Here is a 21736-nt window from a genome sequence, read left to right on the forward strand (position 1 = left end):
AAAAAATAAGTCTAACGCAGGGTCTTTAAGTAAGGGTCCCGTATTTGCAAACTTTACCAGTAGGAAGTGTCCGAGAGTGACAAATATTACTTTTACCTTTTAATCTTTTTTACCCAGTCTGATGCCCTTTAAACCTTAAAACCATATTTTTTTTAATTTTGGCGAATAATTTTAATTGTCATTTTTAAATAGAGAGGTTTGGATTATGGGAAGGACATACTACTGCCATACTACACTGGTAATTGAGACTTCTACAAAAGCCTTCATCACTTCTTTTCTATTCCTTTTTAATATTTTAATTTTTAGATATATCACTTGTGAATAATTGAATTATTATTAAGGCATTTTTTTTTGAAAGATTTTTGATTTTTTAAATAATTTTCTTTTGCTTTAATTTTTATCTATATTTTGTATCATTTAATTTTAAACCGAAACAAAGTTATTCTAGAGACTTAAGTTTATTTCTAATTCCTATTATTTAAAAAAAACACTAATACTTCTTGGATTATTAGTCTTTTAGGGGGCTAAAAAGTGCCATAAAAGTTACATTTTAATCAAAGTTTGAAGATTTACAGATTTTCTATTTTGTCAAGAATTTTTCGCGAGCATAAACTTTCGCGAATGGCCCTTCCTAGAATTTTTAAAGACATTTACTTTCACGAAAAGTGCCAAATATTTTACCCCCGGACATTGTGTCTTTTGACCCGGGGGGGGGGATACTTAGGCAAATGGAGGGTACGGTATGTGCCGCCCTTAAGGGTACCTTTTTTGGACTTCCAAAGTCCCGCTAAGGGTCGGAAAAATCAGAAAATCGAATTTCAGTCCCACTAAGGGTCAGAAAAATAGGAAAAATTACCCTTTTTACCCCCCCTGAAAGATCGAAATTCGGTCAAAATGGGTCAAATTTGTCCCGCTAAGGGTCGTAAAATTCCCAAAATTGTCCTTTGTTTTCTCCTTTTTAGTCCCGGTAAGGTTCCAAAGTTTTAAAGTCGGGCGACTTCCCCCCCCCCCTAACCCCCGGGACAAGCATTTCAAAGCAAATCCTATGGTAATTAATGGTAATTAAGGAGCACACCAAAAGTCCTACTTTTTAAAGCAAATCCTATGTTAATAATTGTTCAGGCCTAAAGAATGTGCTATCGAGTTACTAGAACTCAAGAATGAACAAAAGCCTGTATTTTTCAAGGAAAATAATGAAGGATGTAATATATTTTGAATAATACTTTGGTTTTCATACATACTGCAGCATAGAATTCGCAGGTTCCCGCACTTTGCGAATTTAGAATTATATTCATTTCAAAAACCGGCGCCCCCGCCCAGTTTCGATAACTAATCGGCGTTTTTCCGCAATACATTGTCGCGAATTTAGAATCATGTTCATTTCAAAAACCGCCGCAGTCCCCACCGAGTTTTTTCGATAGCTAATATGTGAGTTCCCACGCTTTGCCATGAATTTAGAATTATATTGATTTCAAAAACCATCCCCCGTTGAGCTTCGATAGCTAATCGGCGTTTTTCCACAACAACACTTTGTCACGAATTTAGAATTATATGCATTTCAAAAACCGCCACCCCGCCCAGTTTCGATAACTAGTCTACGCTTTTCCTCAACACATTGTCGCGAATTTAGAATTATGTTCATTTCAAAAACCACCGCAGTCACCGCCGAGTTTCGATAGCTAGTCGGTGAGTTCCCGCACTTTGCCGCGAATTTAGAATTATACTCATTTCAAAAACCGTCCCCCGTTGGGTTGAGTTTTGATAACTAATCGGCGTTTTTCCGCAACACTTTGTCGTGAATTTAGAATTATTTTTATTTAGAATACCGCTGAATTTCGATAATTAATCGGTAGTTTCCCGCACTTTGCCACGAATTTGGAATTATATTTATTTATACCCGAGTTTTGTTACTCGGGTAACTTAATGCATGTCCCAAAATTGCATTAATTTTTCGCCCCCAGTTCCAGTTCATAAACCATAACAAATTATATATTTTTGGGAGCGTAATTGGATGGTGTTACTTAAATTTTTTTTCTCAGTATAATTAGAGATATGTTAAGAATGAAAATCTCAAGTTGGCAGGTCTGCCTGTCTCGTTGGCACAAGTGGTTAGGCATTGGGTTTGTAAACCAAGGTTGCTTGCATTTGGTGGCTCGTACCGGGGTCGGAGACCTATGTCACCAGTACGGTCTGTTACTTAGAAAACAGTTAGAAACACTTGAGAAAGTCAGAAAATCACAATCAGGATAGAAGATAGGAAAAAGTAGAAAATAGAGGGAAATAAGAGAGGATGCATCCTGGTGGATGATATCGTTTGCCAACCGTCTTATAGGTAAAATGAGGTAAAACAACGAAAGTAAAAAAGTACAGTATATGGCCCCCAAAACGGAGACGGCCCCAAAAACGGAGACGGCCCCAAAAACGGAGACAGCCCACAAAACATAGGTAGTCATTAAAATGTACACCTAATGTATTTCAGAAAATGCAGATACATCTGTGACTTTAGAGGATGGGTAAAAAATATAGCATTTTAAAGGTCAACCAGTATTTTGGGGCCCTAGAATCAGCATTGATAAAACCTAAAATTCTAAATATGAGAAACAGCAAAAAATCTTGGAATTTCATTCAATCAGCTTGAGTTAATAGTTTATAATTATAACAAAAAATAAATCAGCTGCGCTGGAAGGTCGCCCGAATAGACGATACTTAAAGAGCTTAAAAATTTGAAAACGTTGAAAGACAAAGAGCCTAACAATGTAACACGTGCTTTGCGAATGTCCAAAATTGCTAAGCTTTTGATTCGGGTTATAGTCAAGATGGTCGAAATTGATTTTAATTAATGTTAAAAAAGAGAAAATAAGATTGGAATCAGGCTGAAATATATATTTTTTTTAACAAATTCATAATATTTCTGTTGCTTTTGTCATTCTTAAACGGCTTTCAGAAAGATTTTCGAAATATTAACAAGAAGCCGGAGCGGCGTGAAGGTCCAGCTGACGTGGCAATAACCGAATGTCGTTCGTACCGGGTTCCTTAAGTGACGCAAAAAAAATTCCTTCCCAGCCTCCACTCTGAGCTTCTATTCTTTGACACTTTCTTTGTATTGTAAGTTTTGAAAGGTTTTGATGCATTTCCCGAAATCTCGAAACTTTTGCCGCTGATGGGATTCGAACCCACTATATACAAAGCACCTATGATTAGTATTTACTCCAAACTCTACCTGGGAGCTAAAACCCTAACCAGGGGTTAACTCCCATCCCCAACCCTAGCCCTAACCCTACCTGACCCTACCTGAAACAACCCTTTAATCTAACCAGGAAATTTGACTCTACTACCAATTCAATCCAAAACATAGGTCAAACATCGCGCGGGTCGGCGGGGCAAAAATTCTAGATCGGCGGTTGGTTTAGCCTGGACTTGTTAATTTATTGCGCGCACAGGCCCCGGCAAAGACAAAATCTTTTCGATCAGTTGCTTTTTAAAGGTCCATTCTGCTGCGCGCTGGACCAATAAAGTAAATGCTGTCTGATTAAATTGCATGGCTTAATATTAGGGAGATACAAAAGGGCTGGAATTTACGCGGGAAATATTTTTCCGATTTTCCGAACATTTAATTCCGAATCGGGCGACCAAACTTTCACAAAAAAGTCTTATTATCGAGAAACACCGAATTTAAAGGTCTCCTCCACTTAGCGTGGGGCGACCAATTAACATTATATAAAAAAATTTTCATTGAATCAGCAAAAACGGCCAATTCTGTCATTTTCTTGCAAAAAATTAACTTCCAAGCTTTATATTTTCAGTTTCAGTTAAGCTTTCTTTCTAAAATTTTCACAGCATTATTTCATACATAAATGGAACTATTTTCAAAATAGATTGGTTTTTAGAAACTTGATTAAGACGTTGTTAAATCAAAATTGTCATTTTGAAAATTTCTAAATTTTCAGTTTAGACTTGCGAATATTGCCCAGGAATTGGCCGTTCGATTGAGATTCGATTACGTTCGACAATCGAATCGCAATCATTCGATCGCATTTGATTACATTCGATTGGTTTGATTGCGATTTTTGTTTGAAGTTGTTCGATTGACACCGTCTGGTCTAGCTTTAAGAGAAATTTTAAATTTGATCGACGTTTTGGGGGCCACATACCGTGCGTGAAGTCGGGTAACTTGGATCAGTGGAGGCTAACATAAATAACTGACCAATCAAAGCAGCAAAATTTCAAAACAAATTAACTACACAGCTTTGCATGCAGCTCTACTCTACAATTTTTGTTTCAATGTAACTTTGTATCTTAAGGACCAGACAGGTCATTCATTTGAGTACCCGACTTCTTCACGGTACTGTACCAAACGGTACTAATCGATAAATTCGATTATCGAAGTAAAGTAATCAAACGACCACTTATCGATATTAACAATCGAATGCCGAGTACCAAAATTTCAAAAAATTTGTGAGTTGAGTATTCAATCACTTTCTTAACAACCCTTCGAAAACTTGATAACCGTTCGAGTACTTTGATTGTTATTGATTACTTTCCATAACTTTGACAACTTCAATAACTAATTGATTACTTCAATAACTAATTACTATGATATGTCTTTAAGAAAAACCAAAGCACAAAAAGAAGCCGGGAAAGAAGTCCTGCTATAAAGATTGACCCCCTTATTTCCCAGCCATTTCTCCCGCCATTTAATGTGCCTTCCTCCTGGGTTTCCTCCAGTAACTCATATCGCTCATTCTGAATGATTGAACAAATTAAAAATGGTCGAAGAAAATGCCACGTATATTCACGCACAAAAATGCCCATTCACGCAATCACGCAAACCGCTGGGGGGGCCCATTAGTACTGTCTGGACTGTAGGTGTAGCTATCACCCAATCTCATGCACGGTAACAGTGTGGTGGACAGCAGTGTGTGTTGTGAAAGATTCGAATCGTATAAAGAAAACCTAATCAAAGGGAGAAAAAACCACCATTCATATTTCAAATTATAGGCAAGATGTCTACTGATTCTTTGCTGGGTGGGTAGTGTGTGACAGTGTCGAACATGCTGTCACATCTGTCAGGCTGTTGTTGCTTTTCCACTTTTCCACTGCTTGACTGCTTGATGTCCTCTCGCTCTCCTCCTGGTTTGAGAAATCGAGAAATCGCGCCCTTTTTACACTGACCTTTATATATACCCTGGACAAAGCTTCTCAATCCCAGCCAAGCAAAATCTTTGATCGGAGTTTTTTGAAAATTGGTACCCTAATGTCGGCACTACTCAATAGCGGTGTAAATGCATCGAGAGCGCTAGGTATACTTTTCCTCAAATTATTTTGATGATGTAGCGGCGTTAGACGTTAATTTTTAACATTGCAATGGCTTCTCCTTGGGTACCAATTCTAAAAAAACTCCAATCAAAGATGGCAGATATTGTTTGGTCCAGGGTTATATAAAGGTCAGTGCCTTTTTACCTTTTACCCACATGAGTAATCGAGGCTAAATCGAGGCTGGGCAGAAGCGCCCTCGCCACCATATCTAAAGGGCGGGGCCGCCAAACGTAAACTTTCCTCGTGAAATTTTCGGTACCGGCATGTTATAAATCTGACGAGTGTATTGTGGGAGCTTGACACCGCCATCTTTCTTTTACCCTGTTCGACATTTCGAAGCCTCGTGTGGCATAGTTGGACAAAATGAAGTGCAAGGGAGAGGTAAGGAAACCATTCCATACGTCTTAAGTCTACTAAAATGTGAGACAAATATGTCATTGCTAAATTTGTGTAACTTTCATGGACGATTTGCTGTTTTTTTCCTTTGGAATTGCATTTTAAATATGTTGATGAAAATTGGAAGTACTTTTTTGCTTGACAGCATTTTTTGGTGGTTAGACTATACATAAATAACATTCAAAAGTTGGACATTGCACTCATTAACTGACAAGAATTTATTATGGTCATATTTTCAGTTGAAAGAATTCAAGATCATCGGACGACGTGTCCCAACTGCCAAAGTTCCAAAACCACCTCTCTTCCGCATGAGAATCTTTGCTCCAGATGTTGTTGCAGCTAAGTCACGATTCTGGTACTTCATGGCCTTGCACAAGAAATTGAAGAAAACTGTTGGTGAGATTGTTGCTTGCTCACAGGTAATCAATTTGGATTTAAGATAAATCGGAAGGTCGTCCAGTAGTCCGACACTTTCTAGTCCGACAGTATAAATGTCCGACGTTGGGTTTGACGAATGCGTCAGTATTCCGACAACAATTTTGTCTGACAACGAGTAAAAAAAAAACATATAAAAAACGTAATATCAATCGCGGAAGAGGAGGCACATTTTTTTCTAAAAATCCAAAGTTCCGATTTTGAGGTTAGGCCCCTAAACCTGACTTTTCTTAAATTTTAGTAAGCTTGTTAGGATTAGGCTTTCAAGAGTCAAGAAATTGGATTTAGCTGTTTTTACGGCTCTTCTTTAGTGATTTGCAACCCTGATTGTTCCTTTATTTCTAATTATGTCAAAATTCCGCCAAAATCAACTTTTATTAATATTATCTCAGTGAAAAACCCTTATTCAACATTTGATACTCAAAAATCTTTCGTTTTCGGACAAAAGTGACGTCGGGAAGAAAGACTTCCAAATTTTAAATTTATTTTATAGATTCGGACTATTTTACTGTCGGACTAGAAAGTGTCGGACTAGTGACATGCACCCGATAAATCAGACATTTTTTTTTTCATACACCTTTCCTACAATTCTGGAATAAAGTTATGTGATATATATTATTGCTCTCCACTGTTTGGGGAGCCCATCAATAAAAATAACATGCTCTGTTTGTGTCATAAAACATCTTAAAATTCAGTCAGTAGGTAATAAATTTCGTCTGATTTAATACACTGTTTAGGAGTCGCGCCATTTCACGGTACTCCATTGCAGAGGCCCGGTAAAAATGGTAGGTAAGAATGCGCACTTTAGTACTGTGAAAGGTTAGAGGAATGTAAACATTGTGAATTTTTGTCTCTCCTTTAAAGAGAATGATTTAGATATTTGAACATGATATCAATGATAATTTTATAAGTCTCTCCTGAAAATTTCACAAAAATTCATCAAGAGGAAAAGAAGTTATGATTAAAAGGAGTTCTTTACCTACCGTTTTTCTGCTATGTTTCCTTATGAGAACCAGATGTTTACCTACCGTTTTTTTACGGAGGAGAGTGAATTTTCCGTGATCGCTAAAATCAAAACAATGGAAAATTGGATTGACGCGTGCGCAGTCGACACTCCTAAACGGTGTATTAAGATCTAGTAGTAGGGGTGCATGTCACTAGTCCGACAGTAAAATAGTCCGAATCTATAAAATAAATTTAAAATTTGGAAGTCTTTTTTTCCGACGTCACTTTTGTCCGAAAACGAAAGATTTTTGGGTGTCAAATGTTGAATAAGGGTTTTTCACTGAGATAATATTAATAAAAGTTGATTTTGGCGGAATTTTGACATAATTAGAAATAAAGGAACATCAGGGTTGTAAATCACTAAAGAAGAGTTGTAAAAACAGCTAAATCCAATTTCTTGACTCTTGAAAGCCTAATCCTAACAAGCTTACCAAAATTTAAGAAAAGTCAGGTTTAGGGGCCTAACCTCAAAATCGGAACTTTGGATTTTTATAAAATGTGACCCCCCAAGCGATTTGGAGTACATTAAAAATAAGACCGGTCTTGGTGCGGACAGATCGATAAAATGTGCGGCAAAAAAGCGGCAAAACAATTTACCGTGCGGTAAAATGATAGCTTTGTATCGGCCAGAAATCATTCAAAAATCTTTTCTAAAAATCCATTCAAACACACTCGATCGGTCACTAAAGAGCACCATTTGAATAAGTGCGGTATTCAGTGCGGTCATGGTGCGGACATTTTGCCATTCGAAACGTTTGCCGGCAAACGAGAAATCATAACAAACAGCATACATTTTACGGGATGGTTTTTTACATGACTGTTCGCTGATTTTATAACGTTCGGCAAAATAAACAAAATTGAACTCAAGAATTCACATGTGAGCATCGAACATCGAACATCGCAAGTTCTTTTTGTGTGTCCAGAAACAAATTGTTCTTTTGCTTGCTTGAACTGGAGGCTGAAATTCTTACGGCAACTGAATGAAATATAAACAAACGGCGGGGACCGCACCATCGTCCGCTTTAGTTGGCGTTTTGTACGCACGGACCATACGGTACTGTGCGGTCTTCTGGCCGCTTTTTTAAACTTTTACACGCACAATTAACCAGTCGGAAAGCGGCACGAGCACGACCGCACCAAGACCGGTCTCGTTTTTAATGTACTCCAAATCGTTTGGAGGGTCACAAATATGTGACTCCTCTTCCGCGATTCATATTACGTTTTTTATATGTTTTTTTTTTACTCGTTGTCGGACAAAACTGTTGTCGGAATACTGACAATTCTGTAGATTGAGTGAATTTATTAAGTGGCATATAGTTTATAACGCATATACAGACCTCATGGATTTGGTTATTCCATTTTAAACCATGCAGCACGTGCGTTTGCGTAGGGTAAAATTGCGAAATGCGAAATTTTTTTGAAAAATGACTATATCTTTTATTCCATGAAGAGATTACTTTTAAAACAAATATTGGCCTCAATTGCTTGCTTTCAGTTCCTGTAGCCAGTAGTGTGACCCCCTGTATTTCTATTTTATTATGCGTGGGTTTTTCAATAGAGATGTCACATGACTCAAATCCTGCAGTCTTATTGGACTAGAGAAAGCGAAAGTGAAATCGCAAGATCTGATTGGATGAGAGAAAGACCGTGGGAACTGGAACCAAAAATAATTCTCATTCTAAAACAAGATGGCGGCGAGAAAAGCACGTCTTTTGCTTTGGACGAAAGGTTGTAAATTCTGGTTGATTTTAAGGTTTTATCTATGTTATCTCATTTACTTTAATTAGTAGAGGCTTATTCAATGTTTGGGGAAGGTAAGTCTATAAAAGTTATTTGTTTTTCGGTGGAAAAAAGTGTTTAAAAAAGCATTTTTGGTGCTCAAGGTTTATTTTTCTTTGCAAAAATAGCGTTCCCAAACCAAACGCACATTTGGTTTGGGGCTTCATGCGTGTCTGATTTGGAAAGGCATTTGTCAATGTTCGATTGAAGAAATAAGTTTTCACCAATGTCTAAACTTTTGACTATTATCTAAAGAATTAGTACACCTGTTCAAAGATCTGTAAAAAGCTCACTCCCAAATAGTTCTAGATTAAACCCTGAAAATACCAAGATAATTGATAAAATATCCAATCTTTTAAGTAAAGATAGAAGATGAAAATTCATGAAGAAAAAACAAACCTTAAAAGCAGACAAATTGCCTTTATAGCTAATTTTTTCATGAAAAATAGAAAACTTTTGGATATTTGGGTTCTCAAACATTGTAGAATCTTTAAGTACACATGGCAAAAGAGAAAAAAAATTAAAACCTTTTAAAATCAACTGTATTCTTTCCATAATCCATAAACATTGAAAAAACGTCCTTCCACCATTTTAATTTTTCAAAATGTGAAGTCGAAACTTCTTGTCATAAATTTTTCGTTGCCCCCGTCCCAGCAACTTCCATTGTTTAATTTTTCTAGCCTCAGAAATATATTCAGTGGTGGTTAGAAATTCTGATGAAAATCTATGTACTTTTGCAAAATTCCACTCTTTTTTGTCATTTTTAATTCAATTGCCTTGGAAATTTTGGTAAAAATTTTACCTTGGAAATTCTGGAATGGCCCAAGGGGTATTTGTTAGTTTTTCAGATTTTCCCAGGGGGGTTCTCTCCTCCTTTCCAGGGTCTCGACCCCTTATTACCAGGGGATAGTTTGTTATCCAAAATTTCCAAGGTTAGTGGTTAGTTTACTCCTCCTTTGTAGACAATACATTTTCAAAATTCTCAATTGTTTGCTTTAATCACAAGCACTAAGACCTTTGATTTCATTGAAGAAAAAGCAGAGAACCAACCCCCTTTCCAGCATTTTTTTTGGACCTACCCCGGTGGGGTGGAGGTCCTATAAATTAACCTTTGTCCGTTCGTCCGTTCGTTCGTTAGTTATTAGCTTTCCTCGTGATTGGCTCATTAGTTTTTTCTGATTTTTTGCACAAAGATGTGTAACTATAAATCCTAGAATGTGACGGAGCCCGATTTTCGAGAAAAAAATTTTTTGGGCAAATTTGGGCCAAAAAACGGCTAAAAAACGGGTTTTTTGGACTTTGTGAAAAATTGGATCGTTAACTTTTTCTGATTTTTTGCATGAAAGTAGGGTACCATCATAGGTAAAAGATGGCACATGCAGATTTTTTCAAAAAAATTTTTTTGGCTCAAAAAACGCATGTTTATCTATAAGAATCACTATTCATAAGCATACATCAATGTTCTTAGTTAAATTACTCAATTTTTTTATGAGATAGATGTTTTTTTTGCTCATAAGGGCTTACTTTTGAAAAATGTGTGTGTTTAGACATGAAATTTTGGTTGCTTGGCGTGCTTTTATAGAAAAACTGGCCAAATTCGATATTTATTTATAAGCACATTATCAATTACCTAGGTATTAGCTTTTCTCGAGATTGCCTCTTTGATTCTTTATGATTTTTTACACAAAGATGCATAACTATAAACCCTCGAATGTGACGGAGCCTGACTTTCAAAAAAAAAAATTTGGGCAAATTTGGGCCAAAAAACGGCTAAAGATCGGGTTTTTTTGGCCTTTGTGAAAAATTGAATCATTAACTTTTTCTGATTTTTTTGCATGAAAGTAAGGTACCATCATAGGTAAAAGATGGCTCAAGTAGATTTTTTCAAAAAAATTTTGTTGGCTCAAAAAACGCATGTTTATCTATAAGAATCACTATTGATAAGCATACATCAATGTTCTTAGCCAAATTACTCAATTTTTTGATGAGATAGATGTTTTTTTGCTCACAAAGTCTTGAATATGAAAGAATATTTCAAGAGCATGAAATTTTGGTTTCTAAACGTTTTTTTATAAGAAACAAACGACTAATTTTAATAGATCGTCACTATTTGTGTTCTGAATGATTGTTTAATGGTCACGCTCACGTAGATATCAATTATATATGTGTTAAATGCATAACTAGGTAGGTCCATAAAAGTATCACTTGTTTATATTATTATTAGCTTAGCAATATATACAATTTAAAAAAGTTCTTTTGTTTTTATGCAGATTTCTGAGAACACTATGTCGTACAAAATATAAACATCTGGTGTTTTTTAATCTCCGTCTGTTGAGTCGAGTGCACAAAACTGTTGTGTTTTCAAATTACAGACCGGTAAAGTAATTTGGGATTTACGATCTGCATTGGCTTCTTTTCACGCCAAGGTTGATAATTGCACTCAGACAATTGTTTGCTGTTAAAGCTAAGTTAGTCTTATTTAAGAGGAATTCGTAATACTATGAAAAATATGGTGGCAACGCTTGCAAAAACACTGCTGTTATTGAAACAAATCATTAAAACAGAACACCACATGTAACAGCCTGCACTGATTTTAAACTAAGGCGATTTGGATTGTGTGATTGAAACCCGTACAAAAGTAATGCGCTGTGTGTGGAGTTTTAATGCTACATCTTTGAAACTTTGCAGGCTTGTTCTCCGGTCGGTAGAGATGCCTCACAGAAAGTTTGACCGGCTAAAAACGCCAATTATGACGTTTGCTTTGTGGAGCGCTATTGATTATTCTATTCAACAATGGAATGACGTTCTAAAATTACATAATGTAGACCATCTATTAAGACCACTTCAACATTGAAATGATCAACATTGAAAATGTTGAATAAAAATTTAAACGAATGGATTAAAATTTTAATGGCCCAATTTAATTTTTTCCAAGATCAGCCAGCAGCTTCATTAGCTTTGAATTCTTGCTACTAAATCAAAAGTGTTTTATAGCCCAATTGAATTTTTTTCAACGAAGATTTATAAAAACGGTTTTTTTCCTTCCAGATCTCCGAGAAGAACCCAAGCTCAGTCAAGAACTTTGGAATTTGGTTGAGATACAACTCTCGAAGTGGAACCCACAACATGTACAGAGAATACAGAGATATTACTGTCTGCGGTGCTGTTACTCAATGTTGTAAGTATCCTCAACATTTTCATCAGTTATTTACTTTGGGTATATCGAAAATTTGTCTGTCAGCCCACTAAAAAAAATTTGTCAATTTTTAATCTGCCAATATAAGCTTATCTTCTGAAGCAAAAATTTAAGTGTAAACAAGTCTAATCTTAAGCTTTCTTGAATTTTTAGACCGTGATATGGCTGCTCGGCATCGTGCACGTGCTTCTTCCATTCAAATTTTGAAAATTGAAACTGTTGAATCCAGCAAAGTTCGACGTCCACAAGTCAAACAAATGATTGTAAGTTTACATTGACTTAAGCAGGCTTGTCTAAATTTCTTTCCAAAGTTGATCTCTCTGTACTTAGTTATCAAAGTATATAATATAATATAATATAAGCAGAGACAAAAAGCTGTAACTTTTGATAGAATTCAAAGTAGATAGCGGTTCTGTGCTTGTTAAAAAGATAATTTGGAGTGGAATATTATCAGAAAAGAAAAAAATTCAAAAAATGAAAAAACAAAGATGAAAAATGAATAAGAAGAAAATCATCTTCTTGTAGAATACTTTACTGGGATAAATTTTCGCGGGGATTAAATTTTCGCGGATGAGGGATTTCCTGATTTTTCGCGGGGATTTAATTTCGCAGATTGGGGTACAAATTAAAATTTTTGAAAAGGGTCAAAACATTGAAATAAAATTTTTCCAGGAAAATTAAAAAAAAATTTTTTCAAGTAATAAGAGGGTGTTTTGGAATAGGGCGAGGAGATATGTATTACAACTATCAAAAGTTGAATTTGAGCTTCCATGGTGCGGAGCTAAATTTTCACAGCCTATTTGGGAAAAAAGCGGAAGAGAAATTCGGCATAAGAAAATTAAATTGAAAATAAATTCTTTTGTTTTCCGTTTTCCCTCCTTTTCTTACATATCCTTTTAAATGTTTAGTTTCAAGCCAGTTGGATTACCCTCTTGCATTGAAAAGCTTTTAACAATAAGCGATCACTTTAAATTTTTCCAATACCTCTTCCAAGTTTCTAAATTTTGAGGAAAACGATTTTTTGCTAACAAGCATATCGAGGATTTGACCTTTTTCGAGGGTTGCGTGCCCTCGTGTAGAAAAAAAATAAAAAACGATAAAAATAGAAATTTCGCGGATTGCAAAAAAAATTCAAATTTTTCGCGGAAACTAATTTTCGCGGATGGGCCTTTTTCAAATTTCCAATGGGACTTATTTTCACGGATGACACCCAAATCCGCGAAATCCGCGAAAATTAATCCCCGCGAAAATTTATCCCATTAAAGTAATGCTATGATCTTCATTTTTATATCAGAAATTCTTTAATTTTAGAACTTCATATGTTTTTTATTATTTTGAAGTCAATCAGTGGTAAAATTTGGACTACAGTATATATCTTTCGATGGAATAAATTTCTTTGAAAATTTTTTTCATATTTAATGATGTTCTAAGATCCAAGAATTACTTGTGTGAAAATGATAATTATAACACAATAATTGGAGATGTTGATTTTCTTCTTCTTTATATTCCGATAACTTTTTAGTTTTTTCTTTTTGATAATATTCCACTCATGTTTATCTTTTCAACAAGCACAAAACCGCTTTCTAATTCTATCAAAATTTACATCCTTTTGTCCCAGCTGCAAATTATATTGAGACAGACTTTAGCGAGTTTATGTACATAGTGCGGAGAGGGGTCCCCCCAACCTTTAAAAATGCCTATAAAGGGTTTTGGGCTAGATTTTCGAAATATATAGTGTATAGTGCGATCCGATAATCCCCTTCTCGCTGCTGCCCCCTTCTTAAAATCAATCCCTTTGTTTTCTCTCTCTCTATTTGTTTCTGGTAAAAGGAAAGGGAAACATTAATTAGAAAAATTATGTCTGGCAATTATAATACCACTTTTTAGTTGTATATGTAAGCCCCCCTTCTTAAACGACCTCCCCCCTTTTTAATGAAAATTTCTGACCCCCCCCCCTTCTTCACTTTTTTGGAAGGTGTCACCCCCCCCCTTAAGAAAGGGGGGGTCTGAATTATGATGTATTTGCACTTTTGAGGACGGTAGAGTTATTTTATTATTATTATTGAACTTATTTGGAATAACCAGCAATTCTAACCCACAAAATCGAGGACAGTGAAAGTGCTTATTTGCTGTCTTCGTTGCTGAAAAGCACATACATAACCTCGGTACAACTTGTGCTGTGGTAGTTGTTCAATTCTAAGGTTTTTAATCATTTTGTGTGGTCCCTCAATTCTTGCAAACGGTGCCTGTTTCCAAATGATGATCATTTTGTGCCAGATTTTAAATGATGGTTATGATTTAATGAGCCTGATGGAAACATTTCAAAACAAAACTTTCTTCGATTATATTTTCTCATCTTCAGTTGAGCTAGAACCTGAGAATGCGTGTTGTGTGTGTCGGCTAAAACCTTCGAAGGGGGTAGCCTGGAGACTGTCTAAACTGGCAGTGGCGATAAAGAGAGGGTTAAAAATTTGATTTTCAGTAGTTTCCGAATTTCCTGTGAGGGATTGGATTTCCAAATACCCCCTTCTCCCTTTTTTAGCTTAGAATTTTTTTCAGGAAATTAAAAACTAACAAATGAGGGGATATTGGGCACCTTGTGTAATTGAACTTTCAAATAATTATTTTCCCTCTTTGAAATGCACAAAAGTTGGCTATGTCGTATCACATTTTTGCACTTCGGGTGTTTGAATACTCGGTCTGTTGAGTCGAGTACACAAATCGTTGTTGTGTTTTCAAATTACAGACCGGTAAAGTAATTTGGGATTTACGATCTGCATTGGCTTCTTTCCACGCCAAGGTTGATAATTGCACTCAGACAATCGTTTGCTGTTATAATGTGACTACTCCTCGTTCTCAAATTTGGCACATTTTCCTGACTTTGACAACATACTACTTTCAATGTTCACTCACTTAAAGGGACATAACAGTACTCGCGAAATTTGTAAACAAACTGTATGCAGCGGATACAAAATCAAAACAAATGTCACATGTCAAAATAAAAAATCAAACCAAATATGGCCAATTTTGATTGTTCAATTGTTTTACAAGTTTGTTTTGGACACATGATTTTAATTTTTCTCTTTAATGACACGTGGTTCGCGCAATGTTTACATTTTACTACTTTTATGTCCATTTAAAATTAAGCGGATCGCGTAACGTAAGAAATTAGTGGCGCCGATTTCACTTCTAGCCTTCATTGGTCTCCCCTTGCCAGTATAAGGTGACCTGTTGCCATCTTTAATCGAATGGACTAAATTATATTGTTCTATTGTTTCTTTTCAGAACTCAAAATTGCGATTTCCACTTCCACACAGAGTTATGCGCTCTCAATTCCGATCGATCTTCCAAGCTCACCGACCACACACTCATTTGTAATTTCCTTTTCCAATAAAAGATGAATTATAAATGGGAAATTTATCAAGCGTGTGTTTATTACTGCCTTGCTAAAAATGAAAGATCCTCGATTCCAATAATGAGTTTTTGGACCTACCCCGGTGGGGTGGAGGTCCTATAAAGTAACTTGTGTCGGTTCGTTACCAACTTTTCTCAGGATTGAATCATAGGAATCTTTTGATTTTTGGTACAAAGGTGCAAAATGGTGGTGGGTCATTTTAAGCTATTTTCCTTTATAGCCTCTCAAATATTAACTTTTTGGAATCCTTGGATAAATATCTTTCATTTGAGCCATATATGAGCTTCTAATTTTCACTTTCATTTACAAGCCCCAGGAAAAGTGATGACGCCAAGTGAGGACCAGCAAAATGGTCAAAACATTTCTCGCTACATGTTTTTTTTTTATAAGCATAACGCTTTATAAGCATATGAAGGCTCAGATTTGCAGAATTCCTAAGCATAACATGAGCATATATGTCAGCCTAAAATATTTTTCAAGTGGTCATTTTTATATGTTTAAAAAGGTTTGGTAGAGGTCATATAAAAAATAAGACATTCCAAGGCTAGCTCACACTCCACTGCTCCCAAAATCTGAATAAATTTTTTACAAAATTTTCATTAAAAACTTGGCTCGGGGTGAATCATAAGCATGATTCTTAAGCATATAATAAGCATAAACTATGCCTGGATGCTTTGAAAACTTAAGCATACACGAGCCTGACCAAGGGGCATACACTTGCTTATAAAAAAAAAAACATGTACTCGTTTTTGTGATCTTATGGAGCTCATTGATCAATTAAAAAAGTTAGTTTACTTTTGACAACTCTGTGCTCACGAAGGATGCTTTCAGAACATAGTGGCTCTCACTACCTGGAGGCTTCAGATTTAAACCGTTCTAATTTGCCTATTTTATGGTGAGAAAGTGCTTTTAATGGAACTACTCTTGGGTAACAAGACTTCTGGGTTGATATTAAAGTCTGTTCAAATTTTAGTAATAAGTTGGAGATTTGATATTTCACAGAAAAGTGCTACCAAGGGGTATTTCGGGTCCCATATCTTCCGAAGGACTTTTCTGTTTGCCTTGAAATTTAACAAACTTCTTAACCTAAGGTTGAACTACCACTGGTGTAAAAATTAAAGTTATAGCATAAGTAGAAAAAAAGCTTAATTTTGACAATCGCAAATTTAACCGATAAAAATCGCGAATTTTTCAACCAAAAATACATTCAAATATAGCGCTTTTGATTCTCTGAAACAAGCAAAAAAAATTTCCATAATTATATTTGACTATCAAAAGTTACATGCATTCTTGTTTCCACTGCCAATTATATTTGGACAGACTTTAGAATGGCATTTGCTTTGGATGTCACTAGAGTAGGAAAGTGGACCTTTTTCAATCTAAATTTTCAAACAGACTTGCTGAGTAATAGAGAATTTCCGCAGTCACAGCGGCAACGTGAAAAAATCAAATTCACACCTTTGAGCTGTCAAAACTCTTGAGTAAACCCCAATTAGACTTTTTCTCTTCTCGTGCCCGACGACAAATCACTCATTTTGGCGTTGTCAGAATTTAATTTACAAATTACGAGTGTGATTATTTACGTGGGTCCCGTGCCCTCGTGGGTTCGTGCCCCCGTGGGTCCGAAAAAAAACCCGTGGGTCCAAAAAAAAAAACCCGTGGGTCCAAAAAAAAACCCGTGGGTCCGAAAAAAAATCCCGTGGGTCCAAAAAAAAAAACCCGTGGGTCCGAAAGAAAAACCCGTGGGTCCAAAAAAAAAAAACCCGTGGGTCCAAAAAAAAAAACCCGTGGGTCCAAAAAAAAAACCCGTGGGTCCAAAAAAAATCAATCTAGTACTAGAGATGACATGTAGGCGTTAATAATGTGCACGCGCTCTCTCGCGAACGTGATGTGTGATGGAAGGCGGTCGCTTCAGTGTGGTTTACATCCACACTGTGACCTAGTATTACTTTATTAGGCGGATTTCAGTCAAATGCGCCAAATCCACCAAATTTTCTTTCCGCCAAAATTTCTTCCTTTAAGGTACTTTATTTTGTTTTTGATATTTTACCAACTAATATTACTTATACCTCAATGTTCTTGTAGTTGTATATTTCTTTTTTTAAGTTCGTTTATTTTGTATTTGAACGAAAAGCTAAAAGAAATATTTTCTTTATCATCATCCAGACTTAAAACTCTTTCGATATCGCCCAGCACAAAAATCGTTCCTTTTGGAACGACGTCTTCTTCTTCACCTTATAGCCTCTGATAGAAACATCCACTCACTTTGAAACTGAATTTTCTTCAAAGAGAGGCCTCCCCAGCGATTTGCGTGATGGCGTGACCGGGGGTTTTTTTCAAGCGTGATGGCGCGATTCCGAATTTTTTTGGCTTGATTGCGTGATTGGAAGTTAGAACGTGATCACGATTTGACAAAATTTTGGAGCGTGATGCGTGATTAAACGAAATTTTGCTCTGTATGTATTGCCGATAATTGCGTGATGAACTTCGATGTGGTCATTTTTCGTGATGAGTGATTGAACTTGAAATTTAGCATGATCGCCTGATTTGGGTCTGATTAGGGGTCTCTTCAAAGTTAATGAAGTTTACTTTCGATTAAAGCAAAAATGAAGCAAGTCTTTTCAACAGTGAGAAATCGCCCTGCAACAAACTTTCTCATTTGTCAATTGCTAGAATCCGGAAACTTTCTCTTTCTGGTGGTATTGAAAGAGTTGATATTCGACTGTTTTGTCCTACCTTGAGCTCGAGAAAAAGACTTTCGAACACTCAGTCTCCTGCAGGCAATATCTAAAACCGACCCGCAGTTTAAAACACACAAGCAAACAATAAAATGTTTTGAGACATTTATTTTTCCGGAACCAAACCAACCAATGAAATCCACGCACGAAGTTGGATTTTTTTTTCGCGGTTTTTTTTTGGACCCACGGGTTTTTCTTTCGGACCCACGGGTTTTTTTTTTGGACCCACGGGTTTTTTTTTCGGACCCACGGGTTTTTTTTTCTAGACCCACGGGTTTTTTTTTAGACCCACGGGTTTTTTTTTTGGACCCACGGGGTGCACGAACCCACGAGGGCACGGGACCCACGGGACCCACGAGGGCACGGGACCCACGTAAATAATCACACTCACAAATTACACGCTCGTATGACCACGGACGATCTTCGCAGGTTTTCTTTGAATTACAGCTTCACAGTTTTGATTTTTTCTTTATTTTCTTATAAGCATATACTTTATAAGAATCAAATCAATAACTCTTGATAGGTGGTGATATACTTTTCGGTAATTAGTTCTTTCAAAGTGAACAAGGGTTGGCGTACAATATGAGCACATTTATTTTTCTCATAAGCATTTACTTTATAAGAATCAAATCAATAACTCTTGATAGACGGTAATATACCTTTCGGTAATTAGTTCTTTCAAAGTAAACAAGGGTTGGCGTACAATATGAGCATATTTATTTTTCTCATAAGCATTTACTTTATAAGAATCAAATCAATAACTCTTGATAGACGGTAATATACCTTTCGGTAATTAGTTTTTTCAAAGTAAACAAGGGTTGGCGTACAATATGAGCATATTTATTTTTCTTATAAGCATTTACTTTATAAGAATCAAATCAATAACTCTTGATAAACAGCCATATATCTTTTGGTAATTAGTTCTTACAAAGTAAACCAGGGACGGTGCACAATATATGAGCATATTTATTTTTCTTATAAGCATATACTTTATAAGAATCAAATCAATAACTCTTGATAGACGGTGACATACCTTTCGGTAATTAGTTCTTACAAAGTATACAAGGGACGACGCGCAATATGAGCTTATTCATTTTTCTTATAAGTATGTACTTTATAAGAATCAAATCAATAACTCTTGATAGACGGTGATATACCTTTCGGTAATTAGTTCTTACAAAGTAAACAAGGGATGGCGTGCAATATGAGCATATTTTTTTTTTTTTAAAGCATATACTTTATAAGAGTTCTTAAAAATTAAACAACAATTGTTCTTAGATTGGTCTTATTTTTTTAGTGATTATAAGCCTCATTTTTCTTGTAAAAGTGTTTCATCAAGGCTCGATGTAAAGTACATTTCAGATTAGATTCAATCTCTACTTCTAGTTTTTCCTATGTAGTTCAAATTCTAGTCGAAATTTTCGACTTCAAATCGTCTTGTTATTTCTTGCAACAATTTAGCTTTTTTCTTGTGCAAGATGTGTAAGTTTCATGTATTCATTTGTTGAAATCCAAATTTTAACTTTTTGCAATTTGTTGATAATTACATTTCAAAATAATTCTTTCTATTACAGTATTTTTAGTTTACATTGGAAGAGAATAGCTTCGAGATTTTCTTCAAACTTTACCATTTTTCTTTCCTTTGTAAAAATGATAGACGTTGCCGTTGTTAAAAGTAATTGCGGAAACAAAATTAAGCCGCGGGCGTAGTGGTATACCTTGTCGGGGGAAAGTGACGAAAATTTTGATGGGGGTGACGAAATTTTTCCCCGACATTTTATCACCCGACCAAAACTTGTACCCGATTTTTTTATCCCCTACCAAAACATTTAACCGAACTTTTATACCACAACCAAAATTCAAATCTAAATTTTTTACACCTTTATTTACCGAAATTAGTGCTTTAATCGTCGAATTACAAGATCCATTTTCGAGCTAGTGAAGGAAACCATTTCTTTTGGACAATTTAGTCAGGTGAAGTTTTGGTCGGGGAAAAGCGACGAATTTGAAAATTTGGTTGGGGAAGAGTGCCGAAAATACTTCTAGGGACGAAATTTTTCCCTGACGAAAAAAAAACCGACTAAATAAAACTCAGACATTTTTTTCCCCGATAAGGTAGTATACATAGTTATCATCCTTGACTCCCGGCCGCCTGAGAGGCCCGAGATCGATACCAACCGTGTCTTTACGATTCACTTGGTAAGTGAATATACCTTCGCCCGGGTCCATGCCATGTGAGGGGAATTGGATACCATTACTGTGATACAAGACTGTGGGTAGATTAGACCATGAACATATAAACGACTGGACATCTATCTTTTATTGTCTCTTTGAAGCGAGCTTCGTTGCCGCTTGTATTTCAAAATTTGTATGAAAAATCCGACAATATTCCGTCATAATTTTATTTCTTTGAATTATTTAGGTAAAATGCGTCATAATTTTATTTCTTTGAATTATTTAGGTAAAATGATTGACAGAGCTTGAACATTACTTGTAACGCACAAAAAAATTATTCTTGAATTTTTTCACAAGTTTGAAAACTAAGGGGTATCAGTACAAGTTTTAATTAAGTCTTTTTTTTTCAGGAGCAATGTATTGAATTGTGCAGACTACCAATTTTTTTTTTGGAACAGTCTTTGTGTTAGGATAGATGAATGTTGACTTTTTTGGTGAGCCGTTGTGGGAATCGAACTCATTATTTAAGAAATTGGTAATGACCAATTTTTGGGAATCTCAGCCCCAGGCAAATTTTGCAAAAAAAAGGTAAAAGGATTGAGTCCCACACGTGCACAGGCGTGTAGTGTTTTCTTTTTCAAACTTGCACACCAAAGTATTTTTGTTAGGGTGTTTTACAATGATTCTTTCCTCGAAAATTCTCTCTATTATCACAGCTTGATCATAAAAAATTATGATGCGGTTATTTTTCATCAGATAGTTGCCAAGCCTCATTTGAAGGTGGTTAGTCTATTTATTGGATATATTTCAAGTAATTATGAAATCAATCAATCAGTGATCAAGTGATTCTACAAAATTTTCTTTAAAAATGTTTATCAGTCACATAAGCATAAGTATTATGATATTAGAGGCAGCTTTAGCTAAATATAACACGGGCTGTTTTTGTCCACGGAATTTCGGAAGACACCTCAAAAATTGAGCATCGGTTATCCTAGAATTGCTGGACAACAAGACATGCTTTCGAAAGATTGGAACCGAGTTTACGGTATCTCCTCAGCATTGTTAACTGCTTTCATTTTTCAAGCAGCAAATATTTGTATGAACCACACGTTTCTGAAATATCCGACATTGGAATTGGCTCTCGATTCCATTCTCATTAGAGGTAAGGTTGTTTCAACGTTCATCTAACGTTTTATGGTTGTTTCAACGTTCATATAACGTTTTATATGGGGGCTGTCGAGACGTTAAATTGACAATGTTTTGAGGCGTTCTGTGGAGGAT

The 21736-nt window shown here is 35.8% G+C and overlaps 1 protein-coding gene across 1 annotated transcript; it reads left to right on the forward strand.

Annotated features, from left to right (window-relative positions):
- The first annotated feature begins 5579 nt into the window (after nt 1-5579).
- On the forward strand, nt 5580-15543 carry LOC136809732 (large ribosomal subunit protein eL20-like). The gene is made up of 5 exons (XM_067066279.1): nt 5580-5697; nt 5952-6131; nt 11980-12109; nt 12281-12390; nt 15413-15543. Exons 1-5 carry the CDS (start codon nt 5680-5682, stop codon nt 15503-15505), a joined length of 531 nt encoding a protein of 176 aa, XP_066922380.1. The 5' UTR covers nt 5580-5679; the 3' UTR covers nt 15506-15543.
- The last annotated feature ends 6193 nt before the right edge of the window (nt 15544-21736 follow it).

This window comes from Clytia hemisphaerica, unplaced genomic scaffold (assembly GCF_902728285.1).
Source record: "Clytia hemisphaerica strain Z4C2 unplaced genomic scaffold, Clytia hemisphaerica genome assembly, whole genome shotgun sequence".
Taxonomy (NCBI): domain Eukaryota; kingdom Metazoa; phylum Cnidaria; class Hydrozoa; order Leptothecata; family Clytiidae; genus Clytia; species Clytia hemisphaerica.